Here is a 17,940-nt window from a genome sequence, read left to right as displayed (position 1 = left end):
CCTCTGATGTGTGGTCCAGCCAAAGGGACTCTTACCTGGAGAGAGCACCTTCTCCACTTGGAAGCCGGTTGGCCTGTGGGTGCTGTAGGAGCCAGGGCTTTGGCTAATGATGGCATCTTGCATCCCTTCAACACTTACTGCATTGTCTTCCATTTGGGGAGAGGAGGGGGCTCTCAGGCGGCCGCTGCTGGATGTGGGGAGGGAGAGAGTGTGGAGCCGTCAAGACTCATCTCTCATCCTGCTTCTCTCCCTGTAAAGGTCACAGTCCCAGCCTGGCTTTTATGTCAGACCTTTAAGAAATCTATTTTGTCCCTGTCTGGGAACCCTGACCTATTTTGCTTTGCCATTTCCCATGGCTCCCAGGAGTAGCTGTTGCAGGCTGAGCCTGCTGCAGTCAGGTGTGCTGCCTCCAACCCCTCCTCCCATCCTTACCTCCAGTATCTGGCCCTTTAATAACCATACAGCACTACATCACAGAGAGTAGAGTTTAATTCTCTACTGTATTTCAGCTATAATTAGATTTGTATTTTTTCATCTAATGAGCTGCATTTAATGAGCCTCCACTTAGTGGCAAACTTTCGTTTCCTGATAGGCCATCAAACCCTCTTGTCTGAAATCCCTTACCACACACTTGGCAGAATTTTTGTGGGTTTCCAGAACAATATAGCCAAGCTTCGGATGCTTTGACTTGTTTTGTTTTGTTTTTTAACACAAATATTTTCCCCAAGAGAAGTAGAAGATGTGTCTGATCCATTTTGGTGGTTCATCCTTTTGAAGGTTTTGGAGTTTGTCCCATGGGATGTGTGGTAGGGTGCCTTAGGACACCAAGGAAGAGCAGGTGCCTGAGTACTGCTTTGCAGCATGTGATTTCAGCTGTGGCTTCACAGAAAGCTTCTCACTCATGGCTGGAGTAACCTTGAGGTTAAGTCCTCAAGGTGGGCATGATGGTAATGTAGGGGACCTGGGCCCTCCTGCCTCTGTCAGAGCCGGCTCCCCACTCTGGCTGGCAACAGCAGCTTCTTTTGGCTATATCTCAGTGTTCCTCATGCTTCTGCTTTTCCCTCTGTGGGAAAAGGTGTCCACCTGTGGGGAGGTGGAGCCCACAGCATGTGGTCCTTCATCTATTGAAACACACTCAATTTAAGGTGTGTGGGTTTTCTCAGCCAAGCCATTAGACCTATCTAAGTGCGTTCTTGGACTGCATCCTACTGCCTTAGTGTGCTAAAGGTGTTGTCAGCAGGACCAGAGATGATCTGGAGGAGGAGTAGGTGCCCACCTTCTTCTCAGATCACCAGCCATTGCTGTCTCTGGGAGGTCAGTGGTGCACCTGCCTCTGGTGCAAGCCAAGTCCCAGGTGCATTTTCTTCCTACTACAAGACTCGCTCGATTTTCCCATGCTTCAACAGGGGATACTTTAGCTGGAGGAAAAGAGTAAAATGATTTGTACTTTTCAGAGATTCAAAGCCGAGCAGTGAAAAAAAATCCTGAGCGTTTTTTGACAACCGCTCCCTCTCCCGTGCCTGTGCTGCCCCACAGCTGCCGTGCACGGCTGCGCTCTCCCTCCTCCAAGGCTGGCCCCAGGAGGAGCCTGGAGGAATCCGCGATTTCCTCTTTCAGCTGAGCAGTTCCTCAAACTTACAGGAAGGGTTTGGATGTCTCCTCCTGCATCGCAGTGTTGGGAGAGGCGGAGGAGCAAGTGGAAAGTCAGGTTTACCTGCTGATCATGGTGATATTCTAAAGTGCAGGGGTGGCTGGTGCCCAAGACATTTAATTGAGAATAGTCATCCTGAGGCATCTGCTCCAACTGCTCCATTGGAAGAGAAACCGAAGGTGGAGAGCAGCCTTGCAGGCTCCTCCACCGGTCCCTGCACACAGCAGCAGCTCCAGAGGCAGGTAGCAGCAGGGAGCTGGGCTGGAGCTCTGTTTCATTTAAGGGCTTCCAGTGAAATCGTTATTTCCAGCCTCAGGCCTGCTCCAGGAGGCTCCTCTGAGGCAGGTCCTCAACCTCCGTGCCTAAAATGCACCGACCCACCAGCACGAGGCCGATGCCTGGGGCAGGCCAGCGCTGCGCTTGCGTGGCAGGGGCTGCTGTGCAGCTCCCCTCCCTCTCCCCGTCCCTCTGCAGCCCCAGCCTGCCCATGTCTCGCAGGAAGTCTCCTGCCATGGCGGTTTCTGCCTCGGTCGCGGCATCACAGAGAGTCTCGTGTGGACGAGGGCGGCTGCGTTTCTTGCTGTGACTCACCCTCCTCCTCCCCCCTCTTCTTCTACAGCAACAGTTGGAGGAAGAAGCAGCCAAACCACCAGAGCCTGAAAAACCCATCTCCCCTCCTCCTATCGAGTCCAAGCATCGCAGCTTGGTGCAGATCATCTACGACGAGAACAGGGTGAGTCTGGAAATGATGGAAGTACGAACGCGTGATCGTGCGGTGTCACCCTGGCCAGGGATGGGAGGTTGGTAAGAGCCAGGTGGGGGATTCTCTTGGGCATTACCCCTGGGGTGGAGGCCACGGAAGGGGGATAGATGGAGCCCTGTCGGGACAGTGACCACAGAGGGCCGAGCCATGAGGAGCTTGCTCTGTCTTTGTGGATGAGCACTAATGTCTTCCGAAGAACCTGCCTGGGGGGTTTTCTGTGATCAGCCTTAGATATGTTCAGGAGATGTTTCAGACTCCTCTCTGTAAAATAGTTTGTTTCATCCTCTCTCCTGGGAGTGAACCTGGTCGAAAGCTGTCTCATAGGATGGGCTTTGGTGTGGTGGGGTGGGCTGCATGGATGGAAGGGGGTGTCTGTGGTGCTCCAATACTGACAGGCCAGCTATGAGCTCTCCTGGCTGCCCCTGAGCCCTCCAGGCTGGAGCATAAGGGATGTGGATGCAGCCACGGCTGGATTTGTGGATATTGGATGCTGTAAATAGCATTAGCAAAGGTCAGGCTGGCATCCCTGGCTCTGGATCTCTGCCTTGACCGCTCATTTGTCAGCCATTGCCTGTAATGGCAGCCCGAGGAGACATGAATTTTGCTGTGTGCATCGGAGTGATGCTTGGAAATTGGGCCCTTTGGTAGATAATCAAGCATATTCATTTTCATTTAGGTGTTGGATAAAAAGGATGATTTTGCATAAAAGGAAAACTACCAGTCGCTAATTATTTTGAATTGCAAGGCCTGCGATTTCACTGGGAGCTGCAGAAATCCAGGTGCCCAACTCCTAAAAAGAAAAAAATCGCCTACCCTGCGCTCTCAGGCAGTGCAATTTTCCTGGTTTTCCTTTTTCCATCTGCTTCTCTCCCTGATCAGTAGGAAACCCAGCGCTGGCACGGTCTGTTGTGCGAGTGGGTGAAGGCTGAGGTCGATGTGTTTGAAGCATTAGGAAGCACCAGTGTTACAGCACTGGGCTTTGGGGGCAGGTGCTGAGTGTTCCTCAAAGCCATTCTCACCACCAAGTGCCCTCTCTGGGGGTCTTGGGCTTGATGGCTTGTGCCTCCTGAGCAAGGAGTGAGATTCAAAGAAAGGAGCTCTCAAACGTTTTTATGCCTTGAGCCTTACCCTCCTTGGATACTCATGTGTAGCTGGACCATGTTACAAGGGGAAGAAATGGGTCATGGTGCTGAGGCAGGAGGGAAAGGAGATCTTCAACCATTGCATCTCTAACAGGCTGCATCGTAGCAGTCCCTGTTAGCTGAAGCTGGCTCAGGGCTGAGTGTCCTGCTTTGTCACCTCTTGTCACTGCCCATGCAGCAGAAGGGTCACACGTTCCCTCCCACCTCCCTGAGTCTCCCATCACCTTTTCCGTGGCAGACAGGGTATGCTCTCAAAGCCTTACCATGGCTCAGGGCAGTGCCTTGGAGTTGCTGCCCTGTTCCATGGGTGATGGCAGGGAGTGTGGAGAGCAAGCATGGAGTTCTAAATTTCTCTTTGAAAGTGCATGGCCATAACACCTGGGACACTGTCACACAGAGTGCTCAGAGCTGATGGCATCCCTTTGTCAGCGCTGGGCTGATCCTCAGAGCCAGCCTTGGTCCCAGGAGTGTTTCACTATGAACCTTCATGATAGGTGCACTTGTTCCAGGTGGGTGCTCAGCAAGTGAAGGTCACGTCAGACACCGAATGTCTGCATAATTTCAAACCTGGCTCCATGTTCGTGTCTGTGTGATCCCTGGGACGGGTGAATGACGATTCTTCCCTGTTCTTGTAAAGTCCCCTTGCGTGTAGCGTGTAACAAACCTGATTGTGGGTAGGAGACTCAAACCAAACAACCTTCCCTTTGGCTTGACAGAAACCATAGCGGGCTGCAGGGAGGTTCCTCCTTTGGAGAAGGCAGCATCTGTCCATGGGCAATGGAGAAGTGACAGCCTTGCTGGCCCAGTGTGATGGCAGAGGCTGGGTGATGGAAGGAGCTTTCAAGTACCATAGCTGGGACATGCCAAGCTGTGGGCTGCAAAGGAAGGGTGTGCTGAGCATTGCCTTCATTGTATGTGACGAAGGTGGGATACAGAATGCAATTGTCCTTCTAAAGAACATCCCGGCTTTCAGCCTTTCACATATTGGACGCATTTGGGATGCAGTTTGGTGTTGACTGCTCTTCCTGTCGGGCCAGGAGGAGAAAAGGTGGAAGAGGAAAGGACTTGGGAACAATATCAGTTGAGATCATGGGTGGAAAGAGTGGCTGCTGGTTGGATATCATGTTGCTTTGAGTGGGTTTGGTGGCAGCAGAACCTCCAGGTGTATCCAGCTGTCTGTCAGACATGGGAGAGCCCCAGGCACTCTTGTGCTGACCTGTGGCTTTGCTGCGGCTTAACGCTTAATTGCGAGGTGAGTTGGTAGGAGCAAAGAGCCATGAGCCAGATAAGAGACATATTGATCCAGAGTGGAGAAGGTCGCTGAGCCAAATTTTAAGCTTTTCTGCCTCTTCTGTGCTGTGGAAAAGCAGTGAAGTTGACGCCTCGAGGTCTGCTTGCAGGAAAAGCATTGGTAGCGGCTGAGCCAGGGCTCCAGCCCGCGCACAAAGGGAAGGAAAGCCGGATTTACTCGCATCTCTTGGCTTGTGGCTTGAGGGAGGCAGCGCACGGTAAGAAATGCAAATAAAAAGAGGATATTCAGCCCTCGGGAGGAGGCGAGAGAGCAAAGCACCCCAGAAGAGCTGGCAAAGCCTGAAATGATCTTTTAAAGACCAGTGTTGTGGAAGGGGCGGAAAGCCAGCCCTTGTGTCAATCCCAGAGCAGGTGGGAGCCGGTGGCTTCGTGGAGGGGCTTTCTGCCTGGCTCTGGCTTAATTTTTCATGAACCACGGGTCTGTGCTTCACCGAGCACGCGGGTGCTGCCGTGCCCGTTCCCACCGCTCCTGCCAGGCTGGGCCGGAGTCGCACACTGCGTGCAGTTATACCCTGAACAAAGGAGAGACCAGAAACGGTCCATGGGAGAGGAGAGGTTACATGAGGACAGAGTAGCTAGAAACGCCGGAAAATCAAGTTAGCCAGCCATTCTGTGACCTACTTTCCTTTTGGCGATAGCTGTGGCTTTGCAGGCGTGAATGGTTTCTAATTTTAGCTTATGGTTCATCAGGGAAGTCTATATATTTTTCTCACCACCGGGCTGCATATGGATGAGGGGTTGGGATGCAGGTCGGCACTGGACTGTATCCGATTTTCTCAAAATTCAGGTTGGCTGATGCTGAGTGCCCATCACGCTGCTGTTCCCTCTTGTGACCTACTTAACACGTACGATTTGAAAGTTCCTCGGTGTCAGGGAGGATAATTATGGAAAACATGACCTGTAATCCCCTCTTGCTACACTCTGCTGGACAAGTAATTGATTTCCAGAAAAAAAAGGTGACTGTACAGATTCTGCAGGGGAAGAGTGGAGAGAAGCTGCTCTTCACTGCGGTCAGATCCTGAACTGTGAGGCTGTGGTTGCATTTGGGAGGGTTTTAGGTGACTTGGATTGTAGAGGGACAGTTGATACTCCATATCCAGGCGTGTCCTGCCCCTGGGGTATGTGCTGACTGGAACCACTTAATCTTGTCTCCAAAGCTGAGCTGTGAAGTTGCATGTGAAAAAATACCTTTTGGGAAATCCTCACAGTGTAACACAGAGAAACCACACACCCCCAAGCCAGAATTTCAACTGTGAGTGCAAACTGTACCATTTCTGAAAGGATGTATGAAAATGGGAATTAACATTTTTGGTATTGTCCGTAGATTAAACTGAGAACAAACAGTGGGCAGCATTGTCAGAAGCATTTGAGCCCTATTTTCAAAAGTGTGTTTAGTTCTTGAAGAGACAGAGCAATGTTTGAGAACAGTAATGGTGGCTAAAATCTCCGAGAGCATTTGGAAGGTGCCATGGGGAGCTCAGGGGACCATTTTGGCTGTAGGGTGCTCGGGTGCAGGATAGGGTGTGTTTTCCAGCCCTGGTCATCCCCTCTCCAGGAGCCGGGTGCTGGCAGAGTGACACAGAACTACCTGGGGAAATCGGGTTGTGATGGATGCCTCGGTTGCTGCTGGAGGCTGACAGTGATGCATGCGTTGGGGATCTCCTGAATTAAACCCTGTGAGCGATTTTAGTGTCTCCCCTGCAGGGGAAAGCTGATCCCTGCTGGGTCTGGCACCTCAGAGGTGGTAGCTGTGTGACACAGCCTCTTTGAGGGCTTTAATTTGCACCTCTGGGATGTGTTATTGTACCAACAGAATTTAGCTTTCTTCCACATCAAATCCCCATAACCAGGGCAGATCATCTGTGTGTATTTTTAGCTGTGGCTTTATTCCGCTGGGCCATTCACGGGATTCCTTGCATCTGCCTTCCCTTGAAATCAGTTGAACATACCTGGGCTTGTAGATGTTTTTGTGCTTTAAATGGAAATTTCCAGGTCCCTTGTTAAGAACGGAGAGGAGAGCAGTGTTTCTGTTGCTCCAGATGCTCTGTGCCTTTCCTGGGACATGGGGCTGGCTGAGCTCTCCTTGGCAGCGTGTCCTGGAGGAAGCTGCTACTCAGCAGCACACCATGGCTTGGCTGGGTGAATTCTCTTTGAAGTCACCTGTGTGCCCAAAGTCCCCATGAGCCACCACACACCACATGCAAGCAGAGGTGCCCGTGCTGTCTGACCGCTGTGGAGATGGAGCCCACAGGTGCCCGTCTCCAGCTCTCAGTGAGCCAGACGCGGGTGGTTGGAGGCTCCCTGCAGACCTGCCATCCATCAGAGCAGCAGGACTCCAGCTCAGAGACCAGCAGATACAAAGCAGCTCCCGTGCTTGTGTCAGGCCTGTCCCTGCAAACAAGCACACGTCAGCTTTCCTCTGAAACATTGGCACTTATTTATCGGAGAGGGAGAGGTCGCGTCAGGACATGGCGTGACTTCACCCTCCGCTGCCACGCCAGGGAGGGGACGCCACGTGCTGTGACCCACCGCAGTGTGGAGAGGGCTGGGATGAGTCCCCCCACGTTACCCCTGTGGGTGCCAAAGGCTTGGCTGCACAAGCCCACCCCTGCTCTACTGTCAGCCCTCCCTGCTCTGCTGTCAACCCTCCGAAAAACTGGGTTTGATGCAGTGCAGGCAGTGGAAGCAGCAGCAGTGTCTGTCTTGCTCTTGAGATTGAGCTGGTGGAAATCAATAAGATTAAATTTTAATTCGTTTTCTGTCTTGATGCGTGCTCTTTCAAAAGGGCACAGCTATCTATCTATAAATTCAGCATTATGCTGTAAAATTGGAATTCAAAGGATTGTTTGGAACTTTTTCCACCCCCTGCTGCTGTTGTGTCTGTGTGGAGCGTGTTCCCAGCTATCCGTTTACCCTCCTCAAATACCCTCATAAAGCATTAATGCCCCATCCATAAATAAGAGAATAAATAAATGAAGTCTTTCAGCATTGCAAAGTATAATCTCGCTGTTAACTAATCACAGACACTGGGTGTGACTCAGATCCTACGGGGATTTTATGTCTGTAGAACTCTGATTTTCTATGAACTCCTGATTTACATGAGAAAAGGAAGAATCAGGCCTGCCTTGTCAGCATGGAGCTGGTGCAGTAAATAAAACCTTATCAGTGAAAGTGCTTTTGAGTATTAAATCTGTGGGGGTTTTTTTGAATTATAGTTTACGTGGTAGTTGGGATGGGGGCATTTCATATTTGGCTGCTGAAAGGGCCTTGTTCGTTTTGCTTTTGTTTCTAATAACTTTTATTCTGCCTCATCAGGGCTCAGTGATGCAAAATGAGCTTCCAAATAGTCTGGAGGAAAACTGGAAAGGCCAGAATTCAGATGCTATTGACACATCTACATGGTAGTGAGATTTCCAAAAAGATGAAAATTTAAACAAATAGCCTGGAGTCATTGAGAATCCTTTCAGGTTTTATTGGATTTTAAGGAAATTAATTTTTTAATGGTAGTGATGTCTATTTTTGATGTCTGCTTCAGGATCCGAAGTTCCCAGTAGGTGCATTTACTTAGAAGCTTTGTCCATGACTAACCCAGACCAGATAAGGCCGTGTCCTGCATTTTCATATCCTGGAAATCAAGAGGAGAATTGCAGAGATCCCAAATCTGTCAAAGGGAGGAAGAGAGACCTTGCAACACAGCTCTGGCTCCTTGCGTCGGGCGACTGGAGCTTTCCCATAACTGCTGCAGCACCAAGACTTGGATTTCTGCAAGTTTTCTGTGCAATGCCAGTGCTTCCAGGAGTTTTGCAATGGTGGAACATTCAGCCACTCTTTGCAATGGCAAAGCCGTGCTGGTACCTTGCTTTAACCTAAATGTGCCTTTGAATGGCACCGTGACCTTGCAGACAGCAGGGTGAGGTGAGAGGGCTGTTGGGTGAGTGGAAACCAGCTATTCTGGGGGTTCCCCCACTGGCCATGGATGGGGTATGAGCGAGCTGAGGACCGAAACTGTCTGGCAGTGATTAGCCAAAGCCAGAGACCAGCGAGTAACTGATATGAGTTGGCTTGTCCCGCTCTGTGCAGAGTAGTTGGGGGCTGGTGTGAACACATGGCTACAACATAATGTTTCCTCCATTTTCTTACTATTTGTGATGAGTCATTTGTAACCCCCAGTGCGTCCTCTGCTGGCCCCAGCCTTGGGGACAGGGCTCTGTCACCACTGCTGTGGTGGGGAGTTGGCTCCAGCTGAGCACAGGGAGGTGGGGGAGCGTGCAGGGCATCTGTGTCCATGGGCACCCCTGGAGAGCATCAGCCCCTGGGCCAGGTGAGAGGGGCCATTGAGGCTGACCAGTGTCCCCTGATGCTCAGGAGCATTTGGATTCAAGGAGAAGGGAGGGCACTCATCCTTGGGCTCCTGCAGTTGTGTTGGGAGCATCTGTGTGGTGGCCATCCCTGCAGACTGTGGGAACTGGGAAGGGAAGAGTGTTGACTTCCCTTCCACAGTACTGGGGCTCATCCCACCTGCTTTGTGGAGAGGGCAACGAATTGCTGGGCTGATTTGGCTCTCAGAGAGAGAATGCTGAGATTTAAAGGGGAAAAAATTAGTACATGTGGTCATAGAAATGATAAACTTTCCTTGTGGAACAGGCACTGCCAGATTGTGGGTTGGTCCCATTAGATCTTGGCACAGAGGTAGGGCCTTTGACCCCCCCCCTTACTGTTTGCTTTCCGCTCCATGTAAAAAGGTGTCTCAACTTGAGAGTTTTCATGATTTCTACTTCAGCCACACTTCTCCTGAATTTTGTGTTAAACAAAATCCTATTCCAGCCTGCCTCTTTGCCATGCTGCACCCACAGCTCTGCCTGTTCCTAGGACATCGTGCTGGCAGGACAGAACTTTTCCCAGCACTGCCCTCTGCACAGTCTCCTGCCCCTGGAAGGCCTTTGCATATCTCCATGCGGGACATGCCTGATCCCAAATAGAAACCCTTCCATTCCCCAGCGCTGCTGCCTACGGGCTGCTATAAATAACCCCGGGAGCACGGTTCAGCTGCAGCAGCTTTGTGCTGCATGGAGCCATGGCTGGAGTTGGTCCAAGAAAATGCCGCCTCCTAATTTCAGATCCGCTTTCTCAAAATAACTCCTGTGTTTCCTTCTCTTCCATTTTTAAACTTTGCTTTAAGAAGAACCCACGCAAAATCCCAGACTCTCCCTCTTCTGGTTTCGGATGCTCTGCTGCCTCGTGGGGTCCTCTCGTCATTCCCACGGGAGCTCACATGGCTGGGAAGTTACTCTCCTGCTTGCTTTCCCCCTCCCAAGCCTATTTTAAGTTTCTTCAAAGGAAAAACAAGGGGCTGGAGTTTGCTTTGGAAGCCAAACGTTTTTAGGCGAGAATGGAGATTTTCATAGTCTGCAGGGAGGTTTTTGTTATTGGCAAAGATCTCTTTAGCTCCAGGCCCGTTGGAGAAGCTTGAGCCAGGCTAAGAGCGTGGTCTGTGTGCTGTGTCCCTGCCTGTGCCCCTGCCCGGGATGAGGGAGGTTGTCTAGGGGCAGGTGCTGCTGCCTGCCACATCCACGGGTTCCGTTCTGAATCTGTGGGCCCTGCAGTGTTTGTGGTTCAGACGTGTTTCTTGTGGCACCTTACTCCAAAATATGCACTTGGAGGACTAGGATGGGATAGGCTTCACCTCTTCACGTGAGTTGTGTTGAAACGCACTCCAGAGGAGGTGCCCCTGCCCTTGGAAGTGCCCATGGTCTGCCCGTGCCAGTGCCAAACCCTGAGCTGCTGTACCAGAGCAAAGCACTCTGATGTAAATGGGAGCAAAATTCAGCCTCAGGGCTTTGGTCCCTCCGTGAATGGCACTGCTCCTGGGCTGGAGCAGTATTTCAGGATTTTGTACAAATTCAAGAAAAAGGGTCTTTGCCTGCTGGCTGTGGAACTGCAGAGGGACTGTACAACTGGTGGGGATCCTTATGCATCTCACCAGGTCTGCTTCCCGATACATTTCTTTCTGTTCAATAAGAGGAACGCAGGCATGGGTGGGGTCATTCAGCAGATGTAGGATGAACCCTCTGGTTTCCTTCTGCGGGTCCCTCACTAAACATACTCCTAATGAAATCAGTACTGGAACCAAGTCCTAGGTGGCTGTGCCTTCAGAAAGTAAAGGATTTACCAGGGCTGTCAGTGGTCTTCAGCAAAAGTCCTGCTGCTGCGGAAGATCTGGTGGGGGCTGCTTTTGCACCGGAACAGTTTGAGGTTTACCTAAATTCTCCAGTCAGGCTTCTAGCTCACTGGCTCCTTAGGCAGGAGCACATCTCCCTGTGTCTGTTTGTCTTTATGGATGAGCCCCAGCATGGTGGGAACCTTCTGCTGGGTGTTCTGTGTCCTTCGCAATTTTGCTGCCAGCTCTCACCTCGCTCTGCTGGGCTTTTCAGACAGCTCGTTAAGGTTCTGCTATGATCTGATAAATGCAGCAAGGAGCATCAGCAATTACAGTGGGTGTCAAGTGTTAATTGGGCAGCTTTCAAGATAGAGGCATTTCTTTGTGTACGTACAAAGATATGACGTGCTCGGAATAGCTTCCCCTCCTGATCTTTCCTTCTGGAGACGTGTATATTGCAGTCGGTTAATGCAAGACAAATTATGCCATTCTTCTTGATTCGCCACATGTTCTGCCTATGGTGATTTGCCTCTGGCTTGTCTCATTAAGTTGTCTAAACATGGCAAATGCAGCAGCTGAACATACTCAGCTTTTTCTCGAAGTTAATCACGTTGTATACACGGGCCTGCAGCATCACTGGTCCCTTGCTGTGCCATTCGCCTCTGCCAGGGCATCCTCCACCAGTGCTGGTGCCCAGGAGAACAGGCCCGTGGTGGGACTGCCTGCCTTGAGTGGGGCTGCAGTCTTCTACCTGTAATTATGCTAACTGCCATTAATTGGTTTGCTGCTCTCAGTCCCAGGTATGCGTCAAAAAAAATTGGGTAAGCTGATGCTTCCTACTTGCCAGCAACCAATGGCGGGCAGGAGGGCATTGGCCAAATCACCCCCTTGGCAGCAGATGTAGAGTGGTTTCAGCAGTTTCAATGACCCCCCCTGAAAATCTTGCCCCTTAGTTTTAATTCTGTAAAACTTCTGAATGCCTCAGTGCTGGTGTTCTCCGAGGTCAGCAGATTTTATAGCTTATGGAGACCAAAATATTAAGCTCTGGCTCAGAGAGAGCCATTCTTGTGTGATTAATTTTTCCAAGGGGCAGGTCCCTGGGCAGACTTGGCTCATTCCCATTAACGGAGTCAGGTGGGCAGTGGGGGAAACTTCATGCAGTGATTGTGAAACCTGTGAACTCCAGGGTCTGCTGTGGGGAGCGCTGCAGATAACAGGCAAGGATGCCTTAACAGTGGGGCTGCTGCCTGCCTCATGCGTACGTGTGGGGATGGCGCCAGAGTGGGCTCGCTGTGTGGTAACATCTCTCTCAGCCTCCTTTAAGTTGCTTCTAAATCGCAAACAAGCTTTGTGTCATCCCGACCAAACAGTAAATAGAGGAACTGGACATCTCCTGGTCGCCTTGTTGTGGTGAGGCACCTGGTGCAGGCTTTGCAGCTGGGCTGGGGCTGGTTTTGGCCAGGGCCATTCGACCAGGGCTGTTTTCCAGGGCGCTGAGCCCGACCGGGGGCAGGGTGACTCACACAGCTGCTCGGGGCCGACTCTGCTAAAGTGCATGCTGGCAGATCAGACTGTGTGTGTGGGTGTGCGAAGCCTGGTGAGGTGTTTGCACACCTACAGCTGCATCAGTGCTTCTCGGCGCCGGCGGGGGGTTAGGGTGGACGCGGGGGCAAGCGGCAGGGCCGTGTGCCAGCCTTTGGTGAGACATCCCTGTGCTGAGGCCCTGGGAAACTCATCCTGCCCTGAGCCAGTGTGAAGGTGAGAGGTCTCTGCTGCTGGAGAGCACTGTGAGACGGACCTCTGGAGCTGAAATCCCTTCCCTGCCCTGGGGGATCTTCGCCCAGGGTTTGCCAAGCCCCACTGGCTCTGCCACGAGATCAGACTCCAGCCCTAACCTACTTCCCAGCCCTGGGGCTCAGCTCCCTGTTTTAGGCATCTGTGGATTTTCTCTCTCCCCTACCCAAAAATAACTAAAACTACCTATTTTATCTGAACCTCTGAAAATCCATCTCCTTGTCCTCCTCGCTGTCAGATATTTGGCTTTAACAGCTCAGCCTGTGGCGTCGGCAGCGTGCAGCAATCTGGATTTATCGGACTGTCAGTAACCCCCCTTGAACAGCCTGGCTTTGCAAGGAAGTACTGTTTACTGAAAATGTCATCTTTTATTTAGGCTCTTGCTGCAGCCAACCCATGTCTTTTTTTCAGGCCTGTTTAATTAGTAACCACCGTACAGCCCCTGACACGTGTTCCTGGGTGTTTTTTTCCCTTTAATAAGCACTAGGTAGCTTGGCCGGGGGCGGGAGGGGGACGGAGAAGGGCTCCTCTGCGGCAGGGAGGGGAGGGCAGGGAAGGGAGGGAAGCGAAAGCATGACGAGGAGCCAAGGGCAGCTCAAATCTAACGATCACATGCTCATGAAGCGATGAATCCTAGAAAGGGCATCTCTGCGTGCGTGCCGACTTGCCCGCCCTCCTCCTCGCAGGGCGGCCGTGCGGAGGTAACGGGCACGATCCCCCGCCTGGCACCCCGAGGGGTCGGGGATTCGGGTCACTTCCCAGGCAGAGCTTGGATGCATTAAAGTCATGATAACTCAAGTGCCAGAGCCTTTTGCCCATGGGGTTTTCCTGCGGGTCCAGGAGCTGAGCTGGACCTTTCCACCCACTTGCAGGCAGGGGTGGGATTTGTGACGGCTCTGTGGCTGTTTTGGAAGTGGTTTTAGCAGAAGGGAGAGCTGGAGCAGAGGGCTGCGACTTGTAATGGCACAGATAACTTTTCTTCTCTCTGTCCCCTTTCCTCCCTGCAGAAGAAGGCGGAGGCTGCCCACCGGATCCTGGAAGGACTGGGTCCCCAGGTGGAGCTGGTGAGTGTTACTTCTGGCTGCGGGGAGCGGGAGCTGGGCCAGGTTTGGAGACGTTCCTGGGCGGTGAGCGATCGCGGCACCCTGTGTGTGTGTCTGTCTGTCAGAAGGAAGCCTGCTGCTGGCCTGGACCTCTCGCTGGCACAGCACCAAGGCAGGAAGCAAAGTGACTGAGATGAGTACTGAAACACAGGCAGACACACACACAGAGCCCTCCTCGGAGAGCCTTAACCCTTTGGCTCCTTCCTCGTGCACTGCAGAGGAGCTGGACACAGTCTGCCTCCACTCGGGATGCTGATGGCTTTGTCTGCTGGTGGCAACCACAGCACTGGGGCTGTGGGGCTGCTGTCTGGGCAGCCAACCTCGAGGTGCCATGTGGAGGGATGGGTGCTTGGACTCTCCTCTGTCCCACCTGCTGTAAAGGGAGGAGGGTGCTGGAGGGTGCTCTGTGAGCACAGTTCGGCCACAACTGCGATGACCTGCAGGTATCAGGACTCGCACGCTTCCTATTTCAATCTCCCTCATGCACAGGGAATCTGAGAACAACTTAGAATAAATTGCCAATTTTGGTCTACCTCCTCATCCAGCAAAATCTATTTGTGAGTCAAAGGACTGATTGGTGGAGGGGTGGCTGGAAACAACCCCTGAGGGGCTGAGTCCTGGCGAAGGGTGCCTGGAAAAGGTGCATTGGCAGCAGCGCTGGTAGAAGGATCAAACCCAGCCTGACAGAGCATCTCCTGCTTTGCACCAGCCGTGGGGTGCAGTGGAGGGAGCCATTCCTGTGAGGTAGGAGCAGGCAGCGCACAGGCCTTCGCAGCTGTAATTTGGACTTGCTTAGTGGAGGTGGTACTAATCACTGTCTTCCCTGGTGCGTAAGGGAGAGGTCACAGGGGAATTACTGTACGTGTCAAAGCCCACTTCCTGTTGGGGAGGTAACACTCATTATTTTTCCTCTGAGTCACCAGGGTCAAACCCTTTGCTCTTTCTGCTCTGAAGATTGGCAGTGCCTGGGGTTGGTGCTTCCTCATCTAAAAGACATTGCATCTCCTTTCCTTCCTCGTCCCGTTTGGTTTTTTCCTCCCATTTTTTCTTTTTTCAGTTTGTTGATGCTTTGTCCCTGGGTGCTGACACTGCACAGGAGAGCTGTAGCAGAGCCCAGTGCAAACCTTTCCACTGTCGCCCTCCCTTACTCCTTGGAGAGCAGGGGAAAAGAGGAAACCTCTGAGAAAACCCTACAAAGCTGAGCTCTGTGTGCATCTTGCAGACTGTCTCATCTGTCTGCCCAGAGACACTTCTTATGGCCCAGCCCATGCGCCATGTCGGGCACAGCAGCACTGGGAACTGCCAACAGCCTGCAAGAGACAAGATGGATAGTCAGATATTTTTCTGAGTTGGAAAGGAAGCAGGTCCAGGAAGGAGAGCAGCTCTGCACTCTCTGCCCGATGCGCCCGCCTGATCCATAGTGTCACACACCACGTGCACCAGCCCTGGGGCTGCCGCAGCCTGGGAGTCTCCTGAAGGGAGATTGAGCATCCTGGTGTCAGTCCAGTCTCTGCGAGGAGAGGTGTGGCTGTCACTGAAACGCAGGGTCATGTGTTGCTGTGGGCTCTGCTTGGATGCCTTGCTCTGGTTGTTCAGAGAGCTGTGGTTGGTGCAGTCGGAGCGGCGATGGTGCCGGATGCACGTCGGCTCGGTGACAGCGCGACGGGGCTGATGGGGGGAGATGAGAGGCCGCAGTAGGAATCAGTCAGTCATGGCAGAGAGGCAGGAGGTTGCCGGGTCCTGAGTGCTGCTGGCAGGATGGAGCTGGAGGCCCAGGAATTCCCAGGAAGCAGGGATCCAGTTCAGGTCTTGGGAAGCTTCCATCTACGTCAGGAGGAGATTGAGTCAGTAAACCAGGACTCTGCTCGTTTCATCCCTCCAGTGTAGCGGTACCATTTAAAAAAATGACTCCATGTTTTCCCCAGGGAGAAATGTGTTTGAGCTATGTTGTCTGAACCCTGCAGTGGCCAGAAAGCAATTGAAACCTTTTGTTCTGTTTTATTTCTAAAGAGCTTTCAGTAAATCCAGGGCTTTCCCAGTAATAGCTTTGCATTGCAATTATGTTTCTCTTAAATGTCATTCCCCAGAGAAATTTATTACATGTCTCTAACCCTAGAAAAGCACTATGGATGTTTTGAATATGTTCCTTTACCCATCTGATCTGTCAGCTTTACTTCTCCTTACGCAGTGAGAAAGGTGGAATTCTGTGCAGATTGCAGACAGCTCTGAGGGAAGATACTGTTTACATGTTACAGCATGCTGAGAATAAAGTTTCTTTAACTATTTAATCTGTGAGGATAAGTTCCCTCTGGGTAGGTAGAACTTGTCTCCTGGGCTTCCTCCATCGCATGGGTTGAATTAAAATGCTGAGGCTGTTGTGCAGACAGAAATCTCTTTGAGATGCTGGTGTCATATGGATCTTTGTGTTTGGGTCCCAGAGTTCCTTGTTTCTGAGTGTCTGGGCATTTCTTTTAAAGTGAGGTGTTCCAGTGCTTGTCTGCTAACACTTACATTTTCTTACTAAGAATTAAGTGGCTATTTATATCATAGATAGGTTGTAATGGAAAGGAATAATCAGCTTTTGGTGAGCTGGGTGGCATCAGGGCATCCCTAATGTGCACGTGCATATGAGCGTCTTCTAACCCAGGTCCAAACCAAAATGTTAATTCTACTGCTTCTCCCAGGAGGAAGGTCTCTGTGACCTGCCATATGCCAGCTTCTTTGCTTCAATTTTGATGAGCAAAAAGGGAAGAGAAACACTTTAATTTATCAGTATTTCCAGTTCCTGCATTCCTCTTCCAAGAGACAGTCGCTGGTCAAGGCCACCCAGCGGTTCCTCCAGTCAAGCCTTTCCAGGGTGACTGTGGACGTGATGCTCTGGAGCTGTGGCTCGATTTCTTCTCTCCTTGGTGCAGACCTGCCTCTCTCGAGCTACGTGATGAGACGGATGTCTCTGTTCCTCTGAGCTTTCCAAGCGTGAAGTGCACAGCCAGCTCTGAGCCTGGAGTCAAACCAGCAGCTCTGGGAGGATTCACGATAGAAACGCCCCTGGGGAAGGGACACCACTGAGAACATCTCCTTCAGCAGAACCCGCTTGTCCCTCTCATCTGCACTGGCTCTGCCAGCACGGGGTGGCCAGGTGTCTCCTGGCAGACTTGCAGCCTGTTGTCCCCTCACCAGGTAACAGATGCCCGGATGCTGCCGTCAGCCCCACATCCCTCCTGGAACACGGCGGCTCATCTCACTCTGTCTCTGCCTGGGGATTACTTGCCTCTTATGTGGCCCTTCCGCCTGGGGATTATGTGTGCTTTCCCAGCGAGGAGGGACATGTCCAAAGGCAGCCAGAAAAAGGAGCTGATGACTTTTTGGTGCCAAGATGCAGCAAGGATGGGCTGCAGAGAGTAGGGAGAGCTACACCCAGTCTGCATTCTGTGCGGATCGATGTGGCTGTCCCGGTGTGTGGCAGGGGAGAAGTGAGGCAGTATCTGTTTTAAAGAGCAGTAGAGACAGGCTGACTGTGTGGAAAAACAGGCTTCTGTGCCAAGCACCTATGATGGTGATGGGGAGATACCGTGTAGGAGGTGAGAGTGACACCTTCTTCGAAATGGAGGAGAAAGGAACCCACCTATGTTTGTAGGTCCTGTCCCCTGTGCTGCTCACCTGATTGAGCAGATGCTCAGCAGATGTTTTGCTCTTTTCCTGTGTTTAATCTGAGATGAAATCAAGTGGACCCTGAGCGTAGCCTCAGCCCCATGACCACAGTAGGAGGGTGAGCTGGTGTGTCAGTATCCATGGCCAGGATGCTGCCTTCAGCCAGGAATTGGATGTCACACGTCCCTATGCCTTTGTTTGGCCACAGATGTTATATGCTCACAGCTGATTTGGGGAAGGTTTGTGGATGAACTGCCTGAGTACTTGCATGATATTTCTGTGGTTGGACCTGAACAGGTCATTAAGTGCCCAGTTGCTGGTGATGGTTGGGCCGTGACAAGCTTTGCGTTAGCCCAGTCTTGGACATA

The 17,940-nt window shown here is 51.8% G+C and overlaps 1 protein-coding gene across 1 annotated transcript in view; it reads left to right on the top strand.

The window, feature by feature from the left end:
* The window catches only part of NCOR2 (nuclear receptor corepressor 2), a 237,704-nt gene that overhangs the window by 119,489 nt on the left and 100,275 nt on the right, over positions 1-17,940 (top strand). Inside the window, exons 6-7 of the mRNA XM_027733181.2 lie at positions 2,271-2,384; positions 13,826-13,882. Of these exons, the coding sequence (XP_027588982.2) occupies positions 2,271-2,384; positions 13,826-13,882 (171 nt within the window). The remainder of the gene's footprint in view (positions 1-2,270; positions 2,385-13,825; positions 13,883-17,940) is intronic.

The sequence above is a fragment of the Pipra filicauda genome, unplaced genomic scaffold (genome assembly GCF_003945595.2).
Source record: "Pipra filicauda isolate LSUMZ 115617 unplaced genomic scaffold, ASM394559v2 scaffold14_size4853619_pilon, whole genome shotgun sequence".
Lineage (NCBI taxonomy): Eukaryota > Metazoa > Chordata > Aves > Passeriformes > Pipridae > Pipra > Pipra filicauda.
Note: the sequence above shows the minus strand (reverse complement) of the source record. Positions and strands in the feature narration are given on the sequence as shown.